Source organism: Thamnophis sirtalis, unplaced genomic scaffold (genome assembly GCF_051295495.1).
Source record: "Thamnophis sirtalis isolate CommonGarterSnake01/CBP01778 unplaced genomic scaffold, rThaSir2_p1.2 scaffold_7, whole genome shotgun sequence".
Classification (NCBI taxonomy): domain Eukaryota; kingdom Metazoa; phylum Chordata; class Lepidosauria; order Squamata; family Natricidae; genus Thamnophis; species Thamnophis sirtalis.
Genome location: NW_028261387.1, coordinates 53,668,498 through 53,692,568, shown reverse-complemented (window position 1 = coordinate 53,692,568; position 24,071 = coordinate 53,668,498). Strand labels below are relative to the sequence as shown.

Sequence of the window (24,071 nt, the reverse complement as noted above, 5' to 3'; positions counted from 1 at the left end):
GTTTCTGAACACAAAGGGAGGATGGAAAACAATAGGGATGAGAATAAATATTAGTAAACTGAAAAACCATTTACAAGAAAAAGACTATACATTCCAAATTCCAAGCTGTTCAGAATTGTAACTCCATAATTCTTTTGCTATCACTGACATTTGAAGTTATGCTTATATAAGATAGGAGTCAGTCCCTACAAAACATATCAATCATATAAGATAGTACATATTCCTTTAGTCTTTATCTGCCTGTATTTGCTTCCTGGTTACAATCAGTTTTTCAACAAGTCCCTAATGCTACTTTCTTAGTTTTAGGGATTTCCAATCTCCCTGTTCAACATATGTCTGAATTAAAAATTGTTGCTAGAATGACAATTTCCTTTGTCTCTGTTTCCTGTTATTTGCCAAAATTTGGCACCAAAGTTAGGTAATAATGAGAGCATCTGGGAGAACATATTTTTCCATCACCCACCTCCTGTTCACTCTGCTTTTCCCACCTCAAGATTTGCCATTGAATTGAGAACTTTTCCAAAAAAAAAAAACCTGCAATAAAATAAGATAGGGAAAGCATGTACACAACAGACCTTCTGGAATTCTTTCCAGCACGTTAATCAGCATTGGGTATAGGAAGCATTAGTATTGTTTTTTGTGTAATGAAATAATATGTTGTGTCTTCGTATGCCTATTTCTCTTCTCCCATCATGCTGCCTTGTGTGTGTTTATGTGTTAAGTGTACTGGGAAACACACGGTAGTCTGCATATGTTCTAATTTTGATCACAGGACCAAAATGAAGAAGAGTTTGAATGAAAATTGGCAATACAGTATTTTAAGCTTCTGACTAATAGTCTCTCCCCTAGGGATACCCCAGGGAAAAGGTTTGTTTGGAATATTTTCTCTGAAGCCCATACTGATTTTCAAACACGGTCCTTCTTTTTACAGAATTTCTAAATTTTGCTTTATTGTTATAGATGTAGCTAGTTTATACTATTATGTTAAAGTACAAAGTTGAGGTTTGATGTTATCTTATTCTACTGCTGCACTAAGGGGAGTTGGAATTCGATGGATTTTTTTTCTTTCACACCTTTCTACATTTACCCTTCCCTTTTCCCTCCCCTATTTTTCCTACCATTTTTTTTGTATCTATGTATTTTATATTATAACATAATAATAAAAAGAACAATAGATTAAATCTTCTTCCACTCTGTCCAGTTTTATTTATTTAATACAATGTAAAGGCCACCCGATTCCATTTAATTTTGTATGTTTACATTTTTAAAAAGTAGGAACAATTAAAAAAAATAGGCAGCTCATAAGTATTCAGAAAGCCAATTGTGTGACAAACAGTTAATTCACTGATAGACACATAGATGAGCAAGCAGGCAGGTAGAAACAGGTGGAATCATAAATCTTTTTTGTATGATTTTTTTCTAGCATTAAGTTGGAAAGGTTGAAAACATCCATTCCATTTCTTGTTTATTTTTCATGAACACACTAGCTTTATTCTTTGCTACCAGAGTTGCAGCGCTGTCTGGTCTGCAGTAGGTCCTTCCCATATGCACTGTCTATGAAAGCAGGCAGAACTTGCTGCCAAGAGGAAGATAAGCCCACTTCTTAAAGAACAACAGGAAAGACTATTGGGGAGGGATGGGTGGACTGTGATAACAACAGAAACTAGTGGGAATCTCCCCCGCAAAAAAAGGGCCTCTGAACAATACCATCTGCATTTGTTTCCCTAGTCCCTCTGCTTGCTCTTGCCCTGTTTTGAAAATTTAGCCCTTGAACTGATGGGCCACTCACAGTATAATTACATGAGTCTGTGGAATCGGTGGTGCTCTCTATGTTTGCTTGCTTGCTTGCAGATGTTTCGTTATCCAACCAGGTAACATCATTTATGATATTACCTAGTTGAATAATGAAACATCTGCAAGCCATTAACCAAGCTCAGAGAATACCAAGGACTCCAAAGTTCAACCCCGAGCTATGTATACTGTCTTCTATGGGAATTTAAGACTTAAAAAAAAGAAACTGGTAACCTCACTCTTTTCAATGATTCACTCTGCAGCATCAATCAAAAACATGTTAGGCCACTTGGGCCATTCCCATACCTGATATTCAGTTGAACATGCCCCTTAGAATGAAAACAGAAATATAGACTGTAAGGAGAGGGATCTATATTAATGAAATTTAATGGCATCCTGAAATGGAAGCTCATTCTTGCACTTATTTCTAGAAAAAATGAAAAAATAAAAACCCAATATGACAGTGTTTCTCAACCTTGGCGACTTTAAGTCCCGTGGACTTCAACTCCCAGAATCCCCCAGCCAGCAGCTGGCTGGAGAATTCTGGGAGTTGAAGTCCACAGGACTTAAAGTCACCAAGGTTGAGAAACACTGCAATATGAAATCCTAACTACAAAAACCTGTCGCAGGTGTGTGTGTGTGTGCCCGCGCGCATGTGCATATGCATATGCATATGTATATGTAATCAGATCTGGTCAATATTTGGATAGGACAACTCCAGGGAACAGCAGTATTGCAGGCCAGCCAGGGAAGTACTAGGAATATTGCATTCAGTTTTGGTTGCCACGATGTAAAAAAGATGTGGAGACTGTAAAAAGAGTGCAGAGAAGAGCAACAAAGATGATTAGGGGACTGGAGACTAAAACATATGAAGAACAGTTGCAGGAACTGGGTATGTCTAGTTTAATGAAAAGAAGGACTAGGGGAGACATGATAGCAGTGTTCCAATATCTCAGGGGTTGCTACAAAGGAGAGGGAGTCAAGGCACCTGAGGGAAGAACAAGAAGCAATGGGTGGAAACTAATCAAGGAGAGAAGCAACTTAGAACTGAGGAGAAATTTCCTGACAGTTAGAACAATTAATTGGTGGAACAACTTGCCTCCAGAAGTTGTGAATGCCCCAACACTGGAAGTCTTTAAGAAGATGCTGGATAGCCATTTGTCTGGAATGGTGTAGGGTTTCCTGCCTAGGAAGGGGGTTGGACTAGAAGACCCCCAAGGTCCCTTCCAACTCTGCTAGCGTATTGTATAAGTAGAAAAAAGAAACATTCCAGGTAAAGATAAATCACTGCTGTATTACAGCCAAGGAAACTACAGGAACATATAATCGATCAACAACTTGAAGGTGAATGTACTTTTCCGTATTCTGTAGCAAATTTAGTATTAATACATTTGACAGACTAGCAACAGATCCTGGTGGAAAAGTCTTGCTAACGGTATGTTAAAAGCAGAAAAGTTGAGAATTACAAATGACAGTTTAATTCTCCTTGCCAATTATCTGTTTCTGCTATTTTGAGATTACCAGCCCTTCATATTTGAAAAGCTAAAGGTCAGAAATATTTTTAAAATCTACGATTTTGATAAGAATCCTACATTCTATAAAAGCAATTCCTATAGCAATAAAGCTAGTTTCTGTTTCCTATAGAAACTAGTAATTCTGTTCCCCAAAAAATTCTTATATAAAATTGGAAACTGCAGCACTGTAAAAGTCCATACTTGGTATTTTAACATACTGTAGATACCGTCAAAGGAGAAGAAGATTCAACATTTTCACAAATTGTCTCATCATCCTAAAAGTCTGAAAAGTAAACATAAACATCAAGCCTTGACAAAACAGCAAGGATAATTTAAATATCCACATATTTTTTTCAAATAGTACTTAAATTCACTGCATTGGGTCCTGCATTTTGATTTCACAATCACATATCACATTATAATCAGAATTAAAGAACACGAATCACTTACTGTACATTAGGTTTGATGGGGGGAAAAAATAAAAAGGTAAAGGCTGGCATTTACAACTTAAACTGTAATTCAGAGGCAATTTCCTTTAAGATATCCATTTTCAAACATGGCCCTTTCAGTTTTTAGTATTTCTACATAAAAATGACCTAAAATGTGATTTGTCATTCATACAAGTCCTAAAAACTACATCGAGAACCCAATTAAATGAATGAGTAAAAAATAAGACCACCTTAGTCACCACAGCTAGAATTGTCACCTCTATCATTAAGTGTGCGAAGAACAAATCACATTTTAGATTACATTTATGCAAAAATATTCAAAATGCAAAAGGATTCAAAAATGTTTAAGCAGATAGCTTAAAATGTGTATAGATAGCTCCAGAAATAGCCATCATTGAGGCACAACGTAAATTACATCCTAGGTATGCTTATTTTTATCCTTAAGTCAATAATATATTATGTCTAGAGAGTGTTTTAAAGAATCTAATACCCTTCAGATATTTGGAATACCGATTTCTTGGGAACTGATGACTATCTTCAGACTATTGTTTCAATATAAGCCTCAGGCAAATTTAAATATCTATTTGTATCTACAACCAAGTCAGCTGAAGCATTTGGCCCCCAAATGAGAAGAGAGAACTCATTGGAAAAGAACCTGATGTTGGGAAAGATTGAAGGCAAAGGAAGAAAGGGACAGAAGCGGATGAAATGGTTAGATAGTGTTATCAATGCAATGAACATGAATTTGGGCAAACTTAGAGAGATAGTGGAGGACAAGGGGGCCTGGTATGTTATGGTCCATGGGGTTGCAAAGAGTTGGACACAACTCAGTAACTGAACAAACATAACACAATGATACAACCAAGTCTCCACTTGTAGAAGGCCAAGGGAATAACCTTGAGGGACTGGGTTGAGAGCACTACCAAAACAAGGTGATTGAATCCAGAGCAAAAAAAATGTACTGGAATATGAGTAAATGTTTCAGACAAGCAGTCCCTAGTTCTCATGAAGATAAAGAAAAGGAGAGAGAAGCACATTTGGACCTACGAAATTCTGTACTACAGCTTTACAATAAAAACAGAATTGACGTACATGGCACTGGTTTCTTGGTCTGATCTAACTTTAAATTTTGACATAGCTACTGCTACCCAAAACTGAGCCTCTACACTGCTATAGAGTGACTTTCCTTCTAAGTTTTAGAATATTCACAATAATTGACTCAGCCACACCATCTTCCTACAGAGAAGCTTATTTCCTTTTTCTCCTTTACAGCAGAGATGATCAAAGTACATCCCATCGTCCATGCATTTGCAACATTATAGTTGAAAAAGGCAGAAGTTGTACATTTAAAATTCCTCTTACGTGTCAAAGCCAAAATATTTTAAATTTACAATAACTAGAAATAGTCATACTTAACAACAAAATGCAGTTGTAGAGTTTGGAAAACATTGTTTAATAATGTCTTCTATAAAAGGATGTGAGTGGTATCTACAATCTGCATTAGAACTTTCTGTATCTCCAGGTCAACCCTTATTTTATTGCACCAGTTACAGAAAGCTTTTCACATAGAAGCACTAGATTCCACGGGAGCTTCTAATCTTTCCATTATACAAGCTATTAGGAGATGACCACAAATGCTGACTAACCACAGAGATGTGTGCGTGCGTGCGTGCGTGTGTGTGTGTGTGTGTGTATCTCACCCCTGCATTTTAGCTAACAGAATTGAGGGAAAATGGAACTAGCTTATATTTGCATTGTAAATGAAATATAAACCAACAATAACCTGACTACATTCATAAAGTAATGTGATTTGCATGCCGGTAGCTGGCATTTTCCCAGTTTTATTTACTTGAATTGCTGGTCTTTGGTGCTCCTTGTTTTTGCCAGAAATCGTTCAGCCAGCTTCTCTAAGTTCCTGGAGTAATCCATTTCAATTTCAGCTTTCTTGCGAAAAAAATCCTGCAAATCTTGGAGCAGTTGGACTCTCAGTTCACATTGCTGATCAAGACATTTCAGTTGTTCAATAAGCTGGGCTCGAATCTCTGCAAAACAAGGGAGGAAGGGAATTGCTCATGAAAATAGCATTAAAACAGAAAATGATATGAACTATGGTATCTGAATATATTTGCTCCCTGTATCTGTTAAAGCGAAGTGTCTCTAAAGACAAATAGCAACCACAAGAACCATTCTGAGCTTCCTAAAGAATAAACAACAACTATGGTAAATTTATACATTGTGATGTGAGAGACATAAAGTACAAGTTGTTACATAGGTTTAAACTCAATCAGTTTGTGAAACACACAGAACGATCAAGATTTCTAACATTATAAGTTTCTGAAGATAGTCGCTGTTCTCAAATCCTTGGAAAAAGGGCAAAATATAAGTGCAAAAAGAAAAGGATATTAAAAGCAAATTTTAAAAATGAAAGTTAAAGTTCCTCTTGATCATCATATACCAATGGGACTTTATTAAATATTAACTAAAAATCCCCACTCAGCTGATTTGTTTTTTTAAAAAAACAGCAATTACTATTGTGCATTAGACAAACTAGCCAATGAATAACAAAACAACCTGATTCCAATGCAATCTACTTACAAGAATGATTTTTACTGGTAAAGATTCTATTAATCAGCAATGTCAAGCATACATTAGCAATCATTTTCCAAATATGTACTGAATCTCAATCTAGATGAAGGCCACAGGGTTGGATTCAATTCAATTCTCCACTCTTAGCTCAAATTTCCTCTAGAGACACTATTAAATTCCTTTGCAGCTATTCCTACGGCAAAACCAAAGCCCTGATCATACCATACATTTCCCAGAAGATACCAATTTAGGACTATTCACGCTGGGTCTCCAACTGCGACATTGCAATTAAGCACAGCACATCAAATTGTGAATGGTTCGCCTTTGAAAAGTCCAACAAATTTGCATGCCCAGTTGGGAAAGGTCACAAGAAAGACAGTTTCATTTTTCATGGAAAGAATGCCTTTGAGCAAATTTTGCAAGCAGATTATTTTTGACTGCATGCAGGGTATTTTGAGTGCAGATGATGCTGGTGGTTAACACACTATTTTTTTCAAATATGGCCTTAAAATATTTCAATAAGGTCATATAATGTTTGCAATATAATTTCAGAATTTACTCTCACATATTCCCAGTACAAATAAAAACTAAGTTAACTAACCTTCAAGGTACAAAACCTTGAAATTCACAGCATTTTTCTTCAACTTTACAATGAAATCTTACATGTTATTACTTCTAGTTATGTGATGCTAAGTTGTTCCATGCCATGAATATCTCCATCTTATTCTCCAATCCCTTCTCTTTAAATTACCAAGTTATGTCTTTTTTCTTGACATCCCCGGAGCACATAAACACTAATCAAAGATGGCTGATGTTGCTGGATGTTTGCTGCAATCTTTCTGAGCTTGTTCAAAATTGAATTTATATTAAGTACAAGTAATATTTTTTAAAAATTAAAAAGTTTTTTATTAAACATAAATTAAAACGTAAACTGTCCTGGCAGAATCTATGCCATATACGCTAAGGTATTCAGTTATACATTATAGCCACCCTGTTTTTTTAACATTTGATTCATACCGTATTTACAAAAAAGAAAAAAGTAACCTATTTCCAGCCATGTTGGTTTGAGTTTATCTTATACATTCTTGCATTTATCATTCCATACATAATTCTAGTCTCCATTCTGTCAATGTTGACTCATGTCTATTTTGGGTTTTCCCTTTTATATTCCAACCATCAATCAAATTTATCCCAGATCTTATAATATTCTGATTCATCTTGATTCTTCAATTCCCACATCAATTTATCCATTTCAGTGCAGATCAAGATTTTCCTAATTATTTCCCCTTCATGTGGAGTTTCCCTGTTTTTCAGTTTGGGGCAAAGACCATTCTTGCTGCCATGATAATATGTATTGTTAGAAAGATTACTTCCTTGTTATATTTCTTGTTTATAATTCCCAAGACAAACAGTTCCGGTATGAATTCTATTTCCTCTTCAGTTATCTCTATCAACCACTTTTGGATATTCTGCCAGTATATTTTGGCTTTTTGACACGACCACCACATATGGTAGCACGTGCCTGGTTCTTGGTCACATTTCCAACAAGTAATCCTTGATTTATTACCACAATTGGGACCAGAATTTCCATTCCTAAGCAAGGCAGCTGTTAAATGTCACGCCCAATTTTACAACTTTTTTGTCACAGTTGTTAAGCAGATCACTGCAGTAAGATAAGTGAATCAAACAAATTTGGCTTCTCCCATTGACTTTGCTTGTCAGAAGCTGGCTGGGAAGGTGGCAAATGGTGATCACATGACCCTGGGATACTGCAACCTTATAAATACATGCCAGTTGACGAGTGCCTAAATTTCATTCATATGACCCTGGGGAAGCTACAGCAGTAGTAAGTGCAAGGACCAATTGAAAGTAATCTTTTTCAATGCCATTGTAATTTTTAACAGTTGCTAAAATAATGGTTGTAAATTGAGTACTATCTGTAATACAAGTAAGGCAGCATAGCATTTAACATTCAGTATATTTCTGCCCTTTTTATAGATACAGAGCATCTATATAAAAAACTTGATGGAAATAGTTTCATTCAAGAAAAGATGTGTTTGCCAAGTATTTTACTTTACAAACTTACCTTTTTTCTTTTTTCTTTCTTTCTTGTATTCAAGAAACACATAAACATACAAATTATAAATTTTATCTAGATGAGATATAATTACTGAAAAGGAGCCTACAGAGCATTTCTTAACTTGTTGCTTTTCAGATAAAACACCTGGTCAGGAATTGCATCAGGCCTCTTAGTAAGAAAATCCACAATTTTCTGACACCAGGATTATAATATTGCTTGGAAGGACAGTTTGAAAAGGCAATCTGTCTCTCTTGTGGCCAAGGATCAAGCCTTAAAGAAAGGCCAATCCAGGAAGAAAATGCACTCTATCAATCATTTCTTTTAACAACTGATCAGAAGGATTTAGCTGCTCAGAATTTTTCATATTATAGATACAACTTCATAATTATCCATTATCAAAATCACAGGAGGAAAAAGTTGTACCTCCATGAAATGTTAATGTGTCAATACAATAATCCGATGTAAACAGATTCAAAATTCACATTTGACCAAATTGTAACATCTTTTATTTCTCCCTTTAATTGTCTTATAGTATGTGCTCTTGTTGTTTATAAGAAAATTAAAATCCAATGCATAGCATATCTGAAATTAAAGCATGAACTACTAATAATTCCCCCCCCGCCCCCATTTGTGTGTCACTGGGAACCTTACATATACAGCTATTCAGCCTCTATTTGTTCCAAACATACAGGTTACATGCCTTGTTACAATTCTGTTCTGCATCCTGCAGTTAACAAGCTTCACTAACAAATTATTTCTTGGGCAACCAGATCCCATGGAAATGCTGAAGTGCTACATTTTATCACTTATAGTATGAATAAATGACATATTTAATCTTTTGAAGGCCATGCAGGAAATAAACTGCTAATTACACTATTGAATTAATTTTGTTTAGAAGTGTTTACTGTTAATTAATATGCTACCCAAAACATTTCAATTGCTAGCTCTAGAAAGAATTCATTATAATATTCAGCACCATCCTCTATCTATCTTCAGTGGACTGTGTTTCAGGTAACATCATAATCATCATCATAAATAACATTCAACAATAATTTCAATGATTTTCAACTTAAATATTTGAAGGCAAGAGAAATCATTTTGGAAAAAGTATACAATACATTCAATACAATATATTTCAAAAGAATCTACTATATTACAAAGCAGCATGTATTAAGAAGAATGTTATTTCAAAAAAACCACACCCTACACACCCCACAATGTGTCCTCTGAATTATGAACAAGTCTTGATTATGTAAACTAACATTTGCAGCTACGTAATATGACATTCATCCCCAAGAGCAAACTTCTACATAAAGCAGTTAAGCTCTTTTGCTTCTTCAGATATCTATGTCAAGAAAAATTCTTTACAATAATCAACACAGTATTACTGTTTGCATAAAAGAGAAAGTAACAGCTGACTGAGTTCCTGGCAGTGGCATATAAGAGTTCATTGAAAATCTACATATCCTGCTACAGAAGCATGAACTATAGAAGACTGGTCTTGTTCATAACTTTCTCTTTATCAGCAATGTTTTGTTCTGGTTGCACGTAAAGAATGTCAGGGGTGTTGGAATTTCCTGAAACTCAGGTAATTTCTAAGAGTATATATACTGTCTTTTTGTAATCCTGTCACTCATGTAAACAAGAGGGATATTCAGTCTACTGTCAGAACATAGTTTTCAGGGGGGAGGGGCAACACCTTTGCAAGTTTAGTATAAAGACTCAAGGAACTTGGAACTTAAACTATACTCCATAAATTAGAGGCAATTTAAATTAAATTGGAATAGAATGTATCTCTATTTTTAAAAAAATTCTGACTCCATTTATGAGGATGATATTTTAACACCTACCATAAATTACAGAGAACAAATAAGGAAAAGACCTAATTTCAAGCAGGAAGATTAAACATGAAATATAAATAACAAGTTAGCCATGACACATATAATAAACTTTTCCTGTATGACAACTTGCAAGAGGGGAGGACTGGGGTTATTCTCCATGAATAGATATTGATAGTTTGCAATGGAGAACCTCTTCTACCCATTGGGTTTCTCCGTGTAGTAGAACAGCATGCCCCCAACCTTTTGGGCATCAGGAACCGGTTCCATAGAGAGAGATTTTTCTGGGGACCAGAGGAAACATGGTTTTGTGTGCTGCTTGCATCTTGCAGATGAAACTTTGCTTGTTTGTATGGCCCAGTTTCTGACATGCTGTGGCCAAGTGCCAGTCCATGGATCAGGGGCTGGGGACTCCTGTGGGGGAAGATATGGAGAACTCTAGGCTTTGCAAACAAACCTCCTGTAGACTGAATCAAGACCATGTTCAAATCAGTCATAGATAACACCCAGCCTACAAACATCTATTGCATTTAATAAATCAAATATAGATGTCTATGGAGATTCTCAGTCATCCAGGTCATGGTTCTCCCAAAGGTGCTTTTTCAAAAGGCAATTGAACTTCCTTGTTTTTCTTTGAAGACCTTTTGCTTCTCATCCAAGAAGCTTTTTCAGCTTCTTCAGAACTGAAGAGGATGTGGAAAGTAAAGGCCAAAGTCGTCCCAGTAATGGTGGGAGCTCTCGTGGCTGTGACTCCTATGTTGGTTCCAATAGATCCCAGGACAGAAGAGCTCTCTATCCAGAAGAGTGTGCACTGCTAGGAACAGTGTGCAGAACTCTCAAACTCCCAGGCTTCTAGTAGAGTAGCCATGATTGAGGAAGACACAGACCATCCATAAGGGTGAAAAGAAGATTTTCTCACTAGACTCTATACTATATGAGTACATGAAAGATTTTTAAACAGAACTAACTCTGCTTTATATATATATTAACAAAACAATTATGTTACTTGCTTGTTTTTGCTTAGTTTGATATGCAAACCAGATACTTGTGGCTTTTGTCCTCCTTCATTTGTTCAAGAAACTGACCATTGGCTTATCTGAAGGGTGGTTTTCTGGGCACTGCAAAGGAGAGTCCAAGCATGGGTTAAATATAGTCAATCTGCCCAGGACTGAATTGAAACCTTTAGCCACGCCTCTGGTGCTGACTGGTCTCCAGTTTTTTTCAATGAAGGTGTGGAACTGTTACGCGTTGAGAAGTCAAAGAACAAAGTCCATATAATCAATCCAAAACAAGTCTGCAACTATGTCCATATGGCTAGTCTAAAAGTCTGCGACAAATAGTGGAGAAAGACCCCAGGGTGTGGTTGGACTCTCTTTCGCAATGCCCAGAAAACGACCCTTCAGGTAAGCCAATAGTCATTTTCCTGGGCGCTACTTGGAGAGTCCAAGCATGGGACATACCCAAGCTAAATGTCACTAGGGTGGGAAACTGTCAAGTTCAGGGTCTCTCCACTGGTATGAATGCCCTGAAGGACTCATTTCCCAAATGTCCTCTCCGCAGAAGCAAATTTGTCCAATTTGTAGTTCTGAACAAACGGAGACAAGGAAATCCAAGTTGTCACCCTGCAAATCTCCTCTATTGGTGCCTGGGTCGCCCAGGCTACCAGAGTGGCGGCGGCAGTTCTCGTAGAATGTGCGGTGATATGGCGTGGCACTGGCTTGGACTGGAAAACATGGGCGAAGGTAATGCATGCCCGCAATGGTAGTCCAATGGTAGGAGAGGAAACTTTGCAGCCTTGGGATACAGGTTGAAAAGATACAAAGAGCGATTCGGAACGCCGGGATGCAGCCATCCATTTGATGTACTTACGGATCATCCTACAAACATTGAGCATGTGCCATCTCTTCTCTTTAGGATGTTTGAGATGCGGGCAAAAATCCGGGAGGATGACCTCCTGTGCCCGGTGGAACCAGGAGTTGATCTTGGGGATAAATGCCGGGTCCAGTCAGAGAGTCACCCTGTCCGGTTGTATTAGACACAAGTCGTCCCGAACCGACAGGGCTGCCAATTCTGAAATATGCCACACAGAAGTGATGGCAATCAAGAAGGAAGTTTTAAACGTCAAATGCTTAAGACTGGCGGACTGTAGTGGTTCAAAAGGTGGTCCAATCAGGGCCCGTAACACAATATTGAGATCCCATGACAGATACCTGTGGACGATCGGAGGCTTCAAGTTGGTTTCACCCCACAAGAAGATGGGATGACGACCAAGAGATGAATGCTCTTCCGGGGCTAGAATCGTGGACAAGACAGCCACTTGATGCTTGAGTGTGTTAGGCACCAGACCTGGTCCAGTCCGTCTTGCAAATAGTCCAATACTTGTGGAACTGTAGCCAAGATTGCCTTCACGCCATGGGCTGTGCACCAGTTGTTGAAAGATCTCCATGTAGCGTCGTATATCCTGGTCGTGGAATGTCGTCTGGACACCTGAATGGTGTGAATGACCTTGGTGGAGAGTCTGCCCCTACTCAGAAGGTCCCTCTCAAATGCCAGACGGCTAGTTATAGCCACTGGGGCTCTGGATGTTGAAACGCCCCCTGGCTGAGAGAGACCTTATGGAATGACGGAATACTCACCAGGTCAGCGAACCAGGTCCTTCTGGGGCAGAATGGAGCCACGAGCAGGACCTTCTGAATCACTCTAGGGAGAAGAGGCAACGGTGGGAATGCATATAGTAGACCTGGAGGCCAGGGACAGTGAAGAGTGTTGACCCCATCCCCTTGCGGTGTGTGGAATCTGGTGAAGAACATCAGAAGGTGTGTGTTTTCTGGGGTGGCAAATAGGTCGACTAGCAACCGTTGGTGGGACAGCCCCCTGTTTCTTGCCCTGCCTGGAATAAGGCTTATTACCCCTAAGGGCCTCCCTGGCTGCCTTGCCAGCCTGTGAGGAAAAAGGCCTGCTGGTGCAGGGCCTGGCTGATCCAACTCCTCAGAAGTCTGGTCTGCCATCCAGCTAACTGAAGGGGCTCCGATGATATGAGACAGGGGCTCCTTCACTCACCACCTGATGACCCTGGAGCGCTCCCTTAGCCGAGACACTGTAGGCAGCAGTGGGTGAAGATTTGCTGAAGAGGAGCAGGGATGAGTTGTGGCGTGATCCGGATCGCTCCCAGCACCAACGCAGAGTAAAGGAAGAGGAGGATGGCCACTGAGGCCAAGGCAGCTCCACAGCCCCAAGAAGACTCTGCTGGAACAAAGCCAGAAGAGCAAAACTGCTGGATGACAGGAGAGCTCCACGTGGCGAACTGCTGAGAGGCAGGAAGTTCAGTAGCAGCTAGTTCTGAAAGCGCGGGAAAGCCAAAAAACAAAATGGCGGCCACACAACGATCCTCACAAAATGGCCACTGGAACTTACTCCTATGACTGCTGAAGCTCCGCGCCAGTCTCTGGCTCTCTCAGCAAATACAGACAATGGCTACGGAACTCTGAAGACCAACTGATCGCAGCAGAGCGTGCTGCGATCGCTCGGCATGGGATCGCCGATTGCACCAGCCTGAAATCGCCACTGCTAGCAACCCCCATGGCACCCGAGTGAGCCCAGGACACCATGGAGGCTAAGGGATGAGAAGGAACCTTAAAGGTAGACTCACTAAGCCTGCTCTCTAAATGGAAAAAAGGCTATAAAGGAAAAAACAGAAAAAAGGTACAATTTAAAAACGAGAGTCCAAGCTATCTGCAAAGGATTGAAGAGAAAACCTTAAATGCGTCCACTGGGCTGACTGAATTGAAAAAAATTGGGGAACGGTCAGCACCAGAGGCGTTGTTCAATTCAGATTGAAACGCAGCAGATTGGCTGTATTTAACCCATGCTTGGACTCTCCAAGCAGCACCCAGGAAAACGTAGATTACTATGGATTCAAACATCAGATTTAACCTAATCAAAAACTAAACAACCACATAATATTATCTTTCAAGGTTGCATTTTAAAATACCCTTAGGTTAGTAAAATCCTGCCTTATAACAACCAATGCATGCAGTTTGGGAGAAAAAAAATGAGATTCAGTTTGTAATTACGATTTTTAAATGAGTAGTATTAATATATAAATTTTCTGAGTGAGACTTTTTCCACTTGATTCTTCTTTCAAACAGATTTGTTAATTCCATTACTTTATGATTTGCATGTTTTATCACACTTTCAGTAGTTTCAAAGATGTTAACAAGAAGGATGGGTGCAAAAAATGTCTGTGTCCTTAACATAAACTCAGCATGTAGTGAATTTAAAATCTTCAGTTCCCTGCTGAGCCTATTTCAAGTAGATGGTGCTGGAAGCTGCCTTATATGATTGAAAATTCTGTAGTATTTTAGTAATCCATTGTCTATGAATATACAGTACATGCTCCATTTAACAAATATTAAGACAGTCAACTATACTGAACTTTTTACTCCTCTCTTGAAATTCAAACCCCGCATGATAATAGTCAGCTGCACTTACTTCTCTGTCTTAAAAAAAGATCTGTGTTGTATTTTTACCCAGCTATGTGGATGCTAACAATAATCTCAAAAATCCAAGCAGAAATGAGATACATTTGCCCAGTCTTTTGCAGAAAAATACAATTTCTTGGGTCCTTGTGCTTTTCTTCTCTTATTTTTCATATCTTTTAACTCATATCTTTCATATTTCCTATCTTTAATCTGTTTTACTATGTTCAAATAACTGTATATCTGGTTTCATCATTCTCAAAAAGGCAGAGGATGTTTTACAATTTTACATGTAGATCATCTATTTTGCATGGAGATATAGTTCTACTGTTTCCCCACTGATGCATTAATTAAATAGCAGTTGGAGAGAAGTTTAAAGACATGCTTTATGAATAGAAAGTTCATTAAATTTAGATTCAGATATTTATCAGGAGCCCAAAGATGCATGTGCTCCTGAAAAAATCTAAGAAAGAATCCATAGAAGAAAAATATTCATGATAGATTTTTCTTAGAATGGTCAGAAAAAGCCATTTAGGTCACTGAGTCCAGCCCAGAGGTGCAATCAGCTGGTTCTAACCAGTTTGGGCACTCTGCCCACCCACCCGGACATCATCATGTTCCTTTTTTGACGCTCTACGCATGCGTGGAAAGTCCTGTGCATGCATGGAGGTGGCCCATGTACTCACATTTGTGAGCGGGTAGCGAAGGTAAGTTGATTTCATTCCTGGTCCAGCCCCCTGTTCAATGTAAGAATCCAAATCAAAATATTAACAATTAATCTGCAATTAAACTCTCTGGGTTATGGTAACCCCCGTCAGGAAGATTTTTTTTCTTACATTCAATCAGAACCTGCCTTAAATCCATTATCCTTTCTATTTGTATCTTTTTTCAAGCCAATCATAAAATCGCCCCCATGGCCTGTGCTGATTCCTCTTTGTCCTTTATTCTCAATGTCAACCTATTCATTTCTGCACAATCTAATATCTTCTTTATTACCTCCCCTTCCAATGGGATTTTGTCTGCTTTCCAATTTTGTGCAAATACAATTCTAGCTGCTGTTATTATTTGTACAATCAAATATGAATCTTCTTTACTATATTTCTCCATTATCCCATGACCTGTACTCTAAAAAACAGGTCATGATCTTACCCTATATGATTCCTTTCAGATATTTGAAGAGAGCAGTTATTTTATCTGCTCCCACGCCCCCATGTGTTTTCTCAAGATTAAACATATACAGTTCCTTCAATCTCCCCAAAGATCACTGCATTTCTCTGAACAAGTTTATCATCCAGGATTATGTATCGTACTTGAGATGTGTGCTTCCAGCAAGTACAAAATGGAATTATAACTTCCTGTGATTTGGAAATTCTATTTCTGTTGATGCAGAATAAAACTGGATTTATCTTCTTCACAGCCCACATTCTTGTGTTAGTTTGTATTCAATTTACAATCAACTGCTATTTAAAGACAGTTACCAAACAGTTGCACAAGTACTTGGACATTTGCTTTTGCTTGACCACTGTACTACAAGTTTCCCAAACTAGGAAAACAGCTTTGAATTCTTGGTATTTACCGTAACTATACACCTAATTTTGTAATGCCTGGAAATAAAAAATAAAATAAAATATATAATTAAATAAAAAATCTTCATCCAAACTACTAATAAAAAGTATTAAAGATAGGGGACTTACAGTAGAACTGATTTTCATGGCATCCCACTTGATACCTCTCATCAATTTGAGGAGTAACCATGAAGGTTCTCCACTTAACTAGCTTGCTAATCAACATGTGATGGGATACTTTGTCCTTGCTGAAGCTGAATTTCAGCAAATAATTTGCTGAAGTGGAAGCACAGTAGGCAATATAAACTTACCAAATTTAAAAAATGTCTGAAGCTCTGCCCAAACTGATTAAATTAAACAATCAACAAATGTCTCAAAGGTGAAAAAGGGGTCAAAGAGGCCATCTATGTCAAAACTGAACATCCCTCTCTCAACAGAGGAGGAGGAATACATCATCATCTATCTCCAGTCTACAACACAGTCCTTTAAGCAGTTCCAAGAAGGCTCCACACCCATTTGCATTAGTCAGGTGCCTCTGATGACACAGATAAATCTCCAGGTGACCTTAACAACTCAGTAAAAGAATGCAAATGACCAGCTGTCTGCAAGGAGTACAAATCCTTCCATTCCCCATCATCCAGTCAGAACTTAAGAAGTTTCTTGGATGAGAAGCAAAACGTCTTCAAAGGAAAACCATGAAGTTCAGTTGCCACTAAAAAAAAACACCTTTGAGACAACCATGATGGGATGGCTGAGAATCTCCATACACACAATCAACCAATGATAAATATTAATCTGGCAAGATCTGTTGACAAATCCACGCTATTTTCTGGCCAGTTCCCTGCATCCAGGTTTGGTCACCACAATATAAAAATGATGTTGAGACTCTGGGAAGAGTGCAGAGAAGATCAACAAAAATGATTATGGGGCTGGCTGTTAAAACCTATGAAGAATGGTTGCTTGGGTATTAGATTGGGCATCTCTAATCTAATGAAAAGAAGGGGCAATGTGATAGTTCTAATGGAAACTAATCAAGGAGAGAAAACAATATACCAGTGAGTGCTTAATTACTGGCAGCTTTTAAAAAGAGACTGGAGAACCATTTGTCTGAAGTGCTATAGGGCTCCTGCTTGAGCAGGGGGTTGGAATAGAAGACCTCCAAGGTACCTTCCAACTCTGTTATTCTGTAGATTAATCTCTTTATTATGTATTTTAGAATCTTCCCACAAATTGATGATCTTTTATTTGCTGGCTCTGGTTTTTTTCCCCCCATTCTTGAAGACAGAAACATTAATTTTTTTCTACACTTCTGGCATTTTATCAAGTCTCCATTATTTCTCAAATGAAGTAAATAAGTATTCAGATAGTTCTGTTAGTTCCTTATGTAATTCTCTTAATCTTGGAAATTTAAACTCATTTAAAATGGAAAGGTATTCGTTGATCATGTTTTCATCAACCTCAAGCCTCAATTTTGTTCCTTCACATTTTTAGTGGACTGTGGAACCCATTGTTTATGTTGGAGGAGATTGGTCTAAATTGAAGTTGAGTTGTTTGTAGGTTCTTTATTACCCATCATCAAAGAAATCAGACCTTAATTGTTGAAAACCAATGGTGGAAAATTTACCTCTGAAAGAAAAAGTACAATAGGACAACAGGAGCTATGACAAAGAGGGTACTAATCCATGGTTTTATGAATCTATAAATTCCTTACCTGACTGCTTTAGTCATAACAGTGCTAAAGAAATACACTAAGTGCAGAGGTGGGCTTCTGCCGGTTTGGCCCAGATCAAGCTGGCGGGAGGTTCGGCCCAGATCAGTGGCGGCGGCGGGAGGCTCAGACCACCTGCCTGCACAGAAGCGCGCCCGCGCACACGAGCAAACTGTTAGTAAAAAAATGGAAACACACCTCTGACTAAGTGTATCCAGGGTTTAATGTCCCTGTAGCATTCTAAGTCCTCTCGACTGAGTAACTAAAAATAAGTAAAAATACATTTTTACTCAGCTCAAAATATAATTTAAGATAGGATGGTAACACATTTTAGTATGTGTATTTATGAATACACAAATAAACAGATGAATTTTAGATTTGAAGACTAAGAAAGATGAGGACTAAATGAAGGGGTGAAGGGACATTAATATACTTAAGGAGGGACATTAAGAATGTAATTATCTGTTGAAAAGAAGGTTGGAAATCATCTATATGTTTCTTATTTTGGGGTTTTTTTTCTTGCACTTCTGCTTTTTTCCCTTTTTCCTTTTTGTTTATTATATGAAAATTTTCGATAATTTAAAAACATGATAGCTGGAATCTAAAAAGTTGCCTGCACAATTGTTTATTCAATAAAACAATATGTATTTGTACAGTTTTCTTAAAAATCCTTTTTAATACCTGCACTACATCAGAAAAATAAACATGATATTTACATGATATATATTTACTAGGTGTAACATAGGCATTAAGAAGCAAATAAAAGAGACATTTCAGCTTACTATAGCACAATGCTTCAAAGTAATATTAAGCTCAGAAGAAAGAGAAGAATTCCTTGACACCAATTTATCTTACCACAAGAGAGGAATTATGAGATGTTTTTATTCTTATCCCAACTGCTAAGCAAACGTTTATAATTGAGATTAAAATAACTTACTCCATGTCTTAGCCCCCCCCCCCCCCCGCCAATGAAGAAGAGCAACAGCAAACACTGTTCTTCCTTCCAGCCACCGTAATGGCTCATAACACATAATTTGTGGTACGGCTGAGCTACTAACTTTTCTCTCTCAAGTGTCTCAGCAGCAGGTCAAAATGTTCCCGAATGAATAGCAAGCCATATTTATAGTTAGCTGAAGTAGCAATTTTAGATACTAGACTTCGTTGGCAATTAGCATCTAAAGTAAAACAGAAAGTTATGTCTCATAAAATTATAAATAACCTACACTCTAGATTTCACACTCTGGAGAGTTTAAGGTTTATGCTTTAGTCTAAAAATGAATTTAAACTCATCATTAAGAACAAATCCAAACAAAAATATATTGAGGAAAATAAAAAATTTGTAAAAAATATTTGGGGAGATCAGTTGGAGTTCCAAATATCTATGAAGATTCACAATAATCCAGGTCATGGTTGTCTCAAAGTTTCTTTTTCCCAAAAAGCAACTAGAATTTCTTGGTTTTTTTTCTTTGAAAATGTTTCACTTGGCTCCTTGGATGCAAAGCAAAATGTTTTCAAAGAAAAAACTGAGAAAGTCCAGTTGCTTTTTGGAAAAAGCACCCTTGGGACATTGGGTTTCCAAGTTAATTAGATTTTGGTGTTGTAGGAATCAATGTAGTTTTGTACAATGTAGCGGCATTATGGACAGGTTTGCCACAGACTTCTTTAGGATATTTTCCCATCCCCTTGATTCATTCTAAATTCGTTCTCATCCAATATTAATCGCACAAGGGAATCTTTAAGTTTTCAAAATCACCCAAGGTCAGGTAAGAACTGCCATTCAAATTATGTAGGTTACACTGAAATGGAAAGCTTTTCATTGCTACTAATAATCTACATTGGTGAAGGGGAACAAAAGTGAAGTTGGAAAATGAGAGAAATATTTTTGAGAAATGAAGAAGGTAATTCGAAGCCTAGGATTTATAGAAGTATTAAGAAAACTCAATAAAAAATCAGTATTTCAAAAACTCTCAAAGAGCTCAATTAGGGCTTGACATGTTAATTCATCACAGAACATTAAGTCCTAGGGAAAATAATGGAAAATGGGGGACAGAACAATATATAGTGGAATAACTCTTTTGCTGCTCTACTCATTGAAATAAGAGCTCATTGGAGCAATAAAATTATTCTGATAAAATGTGTTCAACTAGTTATGTCCCTTTTTCCTATTCTGATAATAATAAAAGCTAACACTGGAAAAAAACTTTCTGTCATCAGATTTATATAAATGTAAAGGTTCCCCTCGTACATATATGCTAGTCATTCCCGAATCTAGAGGGCAGTGCTCATCTCCGTTTCAAAGCTGAAGAGCCAGCACTGTCCAAAGACGATTCCATGGTCATATGGCCGGCATGACTAAACACCGAAGGCGCACGGAACGCTGTTGCCTTCCCACCAAGGTGGTCCCTATTTTTCCACTTGGATTTTTACATGCTTTCAAACTGCAAGGTTGACAGAAGCTGAGGCAAGTAATGGGAGCTCACTCTGTTACATGGCGCTAGAAATTCAAATCACCGAACTGCTGACTTTTCTGATCGACAAGTTCAGCGTCTTAGCCACTGAGCCACTGCGTTCCTTCAGATTTATATACACAGTAAGAAAAACACTCACATCCTTAATTTGGGGGAAGTCAGTCAATTGTTGAATTTGTATGTTATGTACAATGTACTCATCCTGACCAAGTAATAAACTACCTTTCATATTTTATGGAATTTCAATTTCTAATAAATTGTACCAGCCAAGGACACTGCATATGGCAATCTGCAATCTACAAAAATACCCTCTTCATATTTTCCTCATCACATTATTTTATTTATTTAAAACATTTATATAGCTGCCCATCTTTCATCCAATTCTGGGTGGCTTTCAATCAAAAAATAAAAGTCAGATAAAATCATTTTTTAAAACTGTAAAACAGCCAGTTAAAGCCTAAAACATTAAAGCAACAAAATCCTGGCAACAATTTCATGTTAATGTGCCATTATCTAATCCTCTCCTAATGCTTGGAGGGGAAGGCAGGTCTTTAGATCCTTACAAAAGGCTAAAAGGATGGAAGCCTGGCAAACTTCAAGTCAGGCTAGCTATTTGATAGGACAGGGATTGCTATGGAACAGACATGTTTATATTTGGGGGAAGGAACCAGTAGCATGCTACCCTATCTGACCTGATAGGACAGGTAGATAGATGTTCTTATTAAAAGGCAGTCATACAAGATTGCCTGGCCCATATAGCGCTTTAATATTGATGGACCAGCATTATGAAATATATGAAGTAACAGTAATAAGTGGCTCCAATATAGGAACCATTGTGAATCATGTTTTTATTAATTTGATAGCTGTACCCAGCACTCCCATGCAAAATTTCTAAAGTAAGTATAAGTGGCATCTATAGATGCGCCAAAATCTAAATTACAATTAATGCACTCTTTCAAATGTCCATTTGAATACCAACATATTAGTACCAAAACTTTCAGATCCACTCAAATTGGAAAGCACATGTTATATGTTCTACCCCCAAAAATTATTCTGTTGTTATTATTTAAAAACACTTTACAATGTTTCCTAGAAAATAATAGAAAACCACATTTAACCACAGTTATTGTAGGACAATATCCCCATAGCTTTTCAAGATAGAACAATACACATACACGCACACTTAGACAGAGTTCACACCTCAAGCTGAATTCCTAGTTGTTTTGACTTGGGAAGATGATGTATTTCTTACTTTTAAAGAAAACGTAAAAGTGTATCTTCAGGATCTAACAGTCTGTTCACATCATCTTCCAGAGCCACATTATATTTGAAATATATGAGGCTCCAGTAAAATAAGAATTTGAATATGGTTTTGCTGTTTTTGCATTAGCATTTGACTTTATTGTACATCCTGAATATTAATTTTAAGACCCATTAATATCACACTGTGAATGGCCTAGACTACTAGTTCTCAATTTCTTGACTAATTAGTTAAATCTGTTTTAAGAGACCTATTTTGTTCATCTTCAATCTATGCATTCCCAGGAAACATGAAGAAATATCGTACTTTTAAAAATCTTCAGCACATAGATTGTCTTTATAACTGTACCACCAGTACTTCAGTCGAGAAATAAAACTATTTCTAATTTTCTCTTGCTATAGAAAGTGAGTGCTTTTTATAAATCAGAACAGAGCACACAGAGACACGCACTCAAAAAAAGAGTTGAGGCTACACAATGCATTTCCCCCCATTTCCAGACCATTTCAGGTGTTCAGAATCAAGCGTCCCTCCTGTAGAAAAACATTCTAGGATAAGATTGCATCAAGCTCTTATAGCATCCTTGCTGACACAATTCTTAACAGAAGAATGAAGTGACAGAGAGAATGAACTTTCACCTCTCCACTTCAATATACGGTTAAGGACACAATGCTGAAAAAGGCTGCATTCAAGTCAGCAGAGCTCTATCTTTTTTTTTTTTAATTCTCTTTGATAAAAGGCATCAGTGTTCAAGAATGTCAATCTGATGTCTTTCACTCAGATTTTAGTCCCATAAAAGGAATATAAATAAAAGGTTACAGAGGGATTGATGTCAGGTGTAAGAAGCTGAAAGACATCCACACAAGAGACAGCTCCCACTGTCTATGTTTCATTGATGAACCCACAAAGGAATGAATATCTGATCGTCTCTTTAGTTATCTTGCCACACTGTGCTCAGATAACAACCAGAGACTGATTAAGATTGCATTCAGGTTTCTCTGGAGTGGGAGGCAGGGAATGAAAAAGTACTGTACCATATGATATATGCCAAAATATTTTCTGACACAAAAACACTTGTGGTTCCCCATTTACATACAACATTGATATGACACACATTTATCTGTACACATAAAAATATAAATATAGAACACTGGCCATATCCTGCTGCATATCCTGTCAAAATTTGTGAATATGAAAACAATGGATGTCTAAATATCACTTTAACAATCATAAATTCACAAACTCTGGCTAGTTGATGAAGACTTGAGACCCTCCCTGAATATTTATCTGATCTTAAAAGATTTTTTCCAAGATGAATGTGGCTGCAATGTAAGTCTTGTTCCTTTTTTTTTTTTTTTTTTACAAACTCTGAGAGTACACTTCCTTATTTTATGTAAGAGTCGGACAGCCCAAGTTGCCTTAGTGGCTCAATAATATAAACACAACGTTAAAACACACAAAGGAAGAGAAAATAATAATTCGGGTAAATTTAAAATGTGAGATTCAAGTAATTCTTTACTTAAAACGCTGTGTTTGTCTATAGAGATAATAACAGGCAACTCATTTCATTAAAACATTCTTTGGAATTCCACTTCTAAAAATTAGTTACCTGCTCTATGGAATAATTCAAGAGTTAATATCAATCCTTTTAATGTGAGATTGAAATGAATAGGGAGCTGACAAAGCACAGATGTGAAGTGGTCAAAACACTATATGCATTTATAATCTTGCCATACTAATCTAAGTCAATTGCAATTTTTAAACAGTAAAAAAGGCAGCCACCTCTCCAATAAACTGCCAAGATTAAGACACTAGAACATGAACAATTATGACCTGGCTATCAACTGAAGCTACTAAAAGGAAGTCATTCAAGCATAGAATAACACCAGATCAGTAACCAGATCCAGGATGAGAACTGGATCTTATGGGAGAAAGGGATGTAAACTAAAATCCAATGCTACAAAGAGTGTTACTTTAAATTCATCAAGAGTAATCATATGGATTGTCTTTAAGTTAATGCAATTTTCCATTAAATCAGATTTTATTTCTGGATGCATTCACGTCTTTGCCTTGGCTTAACCTACTTTTTGAAGTGCCTCCTCCCTGCATGCCATCCAAAGTGCAGTTCTGAGTTTTTGGCAGAAGGTGTGAACCCATCCTGCTTTTTCATACTGATGGAGACATTTGGAAGCTATGCTATCATGCTACCTCCAAACCTCAGCAAAACACTCAAAGCTGAGCCTCTGCTAATCAGTGAGAGTTTACTTATTAAAATAATCTAGATGAATTTGGAGTCCAATTTGGAGTTCATGTTCTGTGTGTTGCCTCTGGTTGCC

General features: G+C 37.4%; 1 protein-coding gene across 5 annotated transcripts in view; it reads right to left on the bottom strand.

Annotated features, from left to right (window-relative positions):
- The window catches only part of SRGAP2 (SLIT-ROBO Rho GTPase activating protein 2), a 205,821-nt gene that overhangs the window by 133,072 nt on the left and 48,678 nt on the right, over positions 1 to 24,071 (bottom strand). For all 5 annotated transcript variants that reach the window (XM_087720076.1, XM_087720078.1, XM_087720077.1 and 2 more), the window contains exon 3: positions 5,604 to 5,796. In XM_087720076.1, the coding sequence (XP_087576202.1) occupies positions 5,604 to 5,796 (193 nt within the window). The remainder of the gene's footprint in view (positions 1 to 5,603; positions 5,797 to 24,071) is intronic.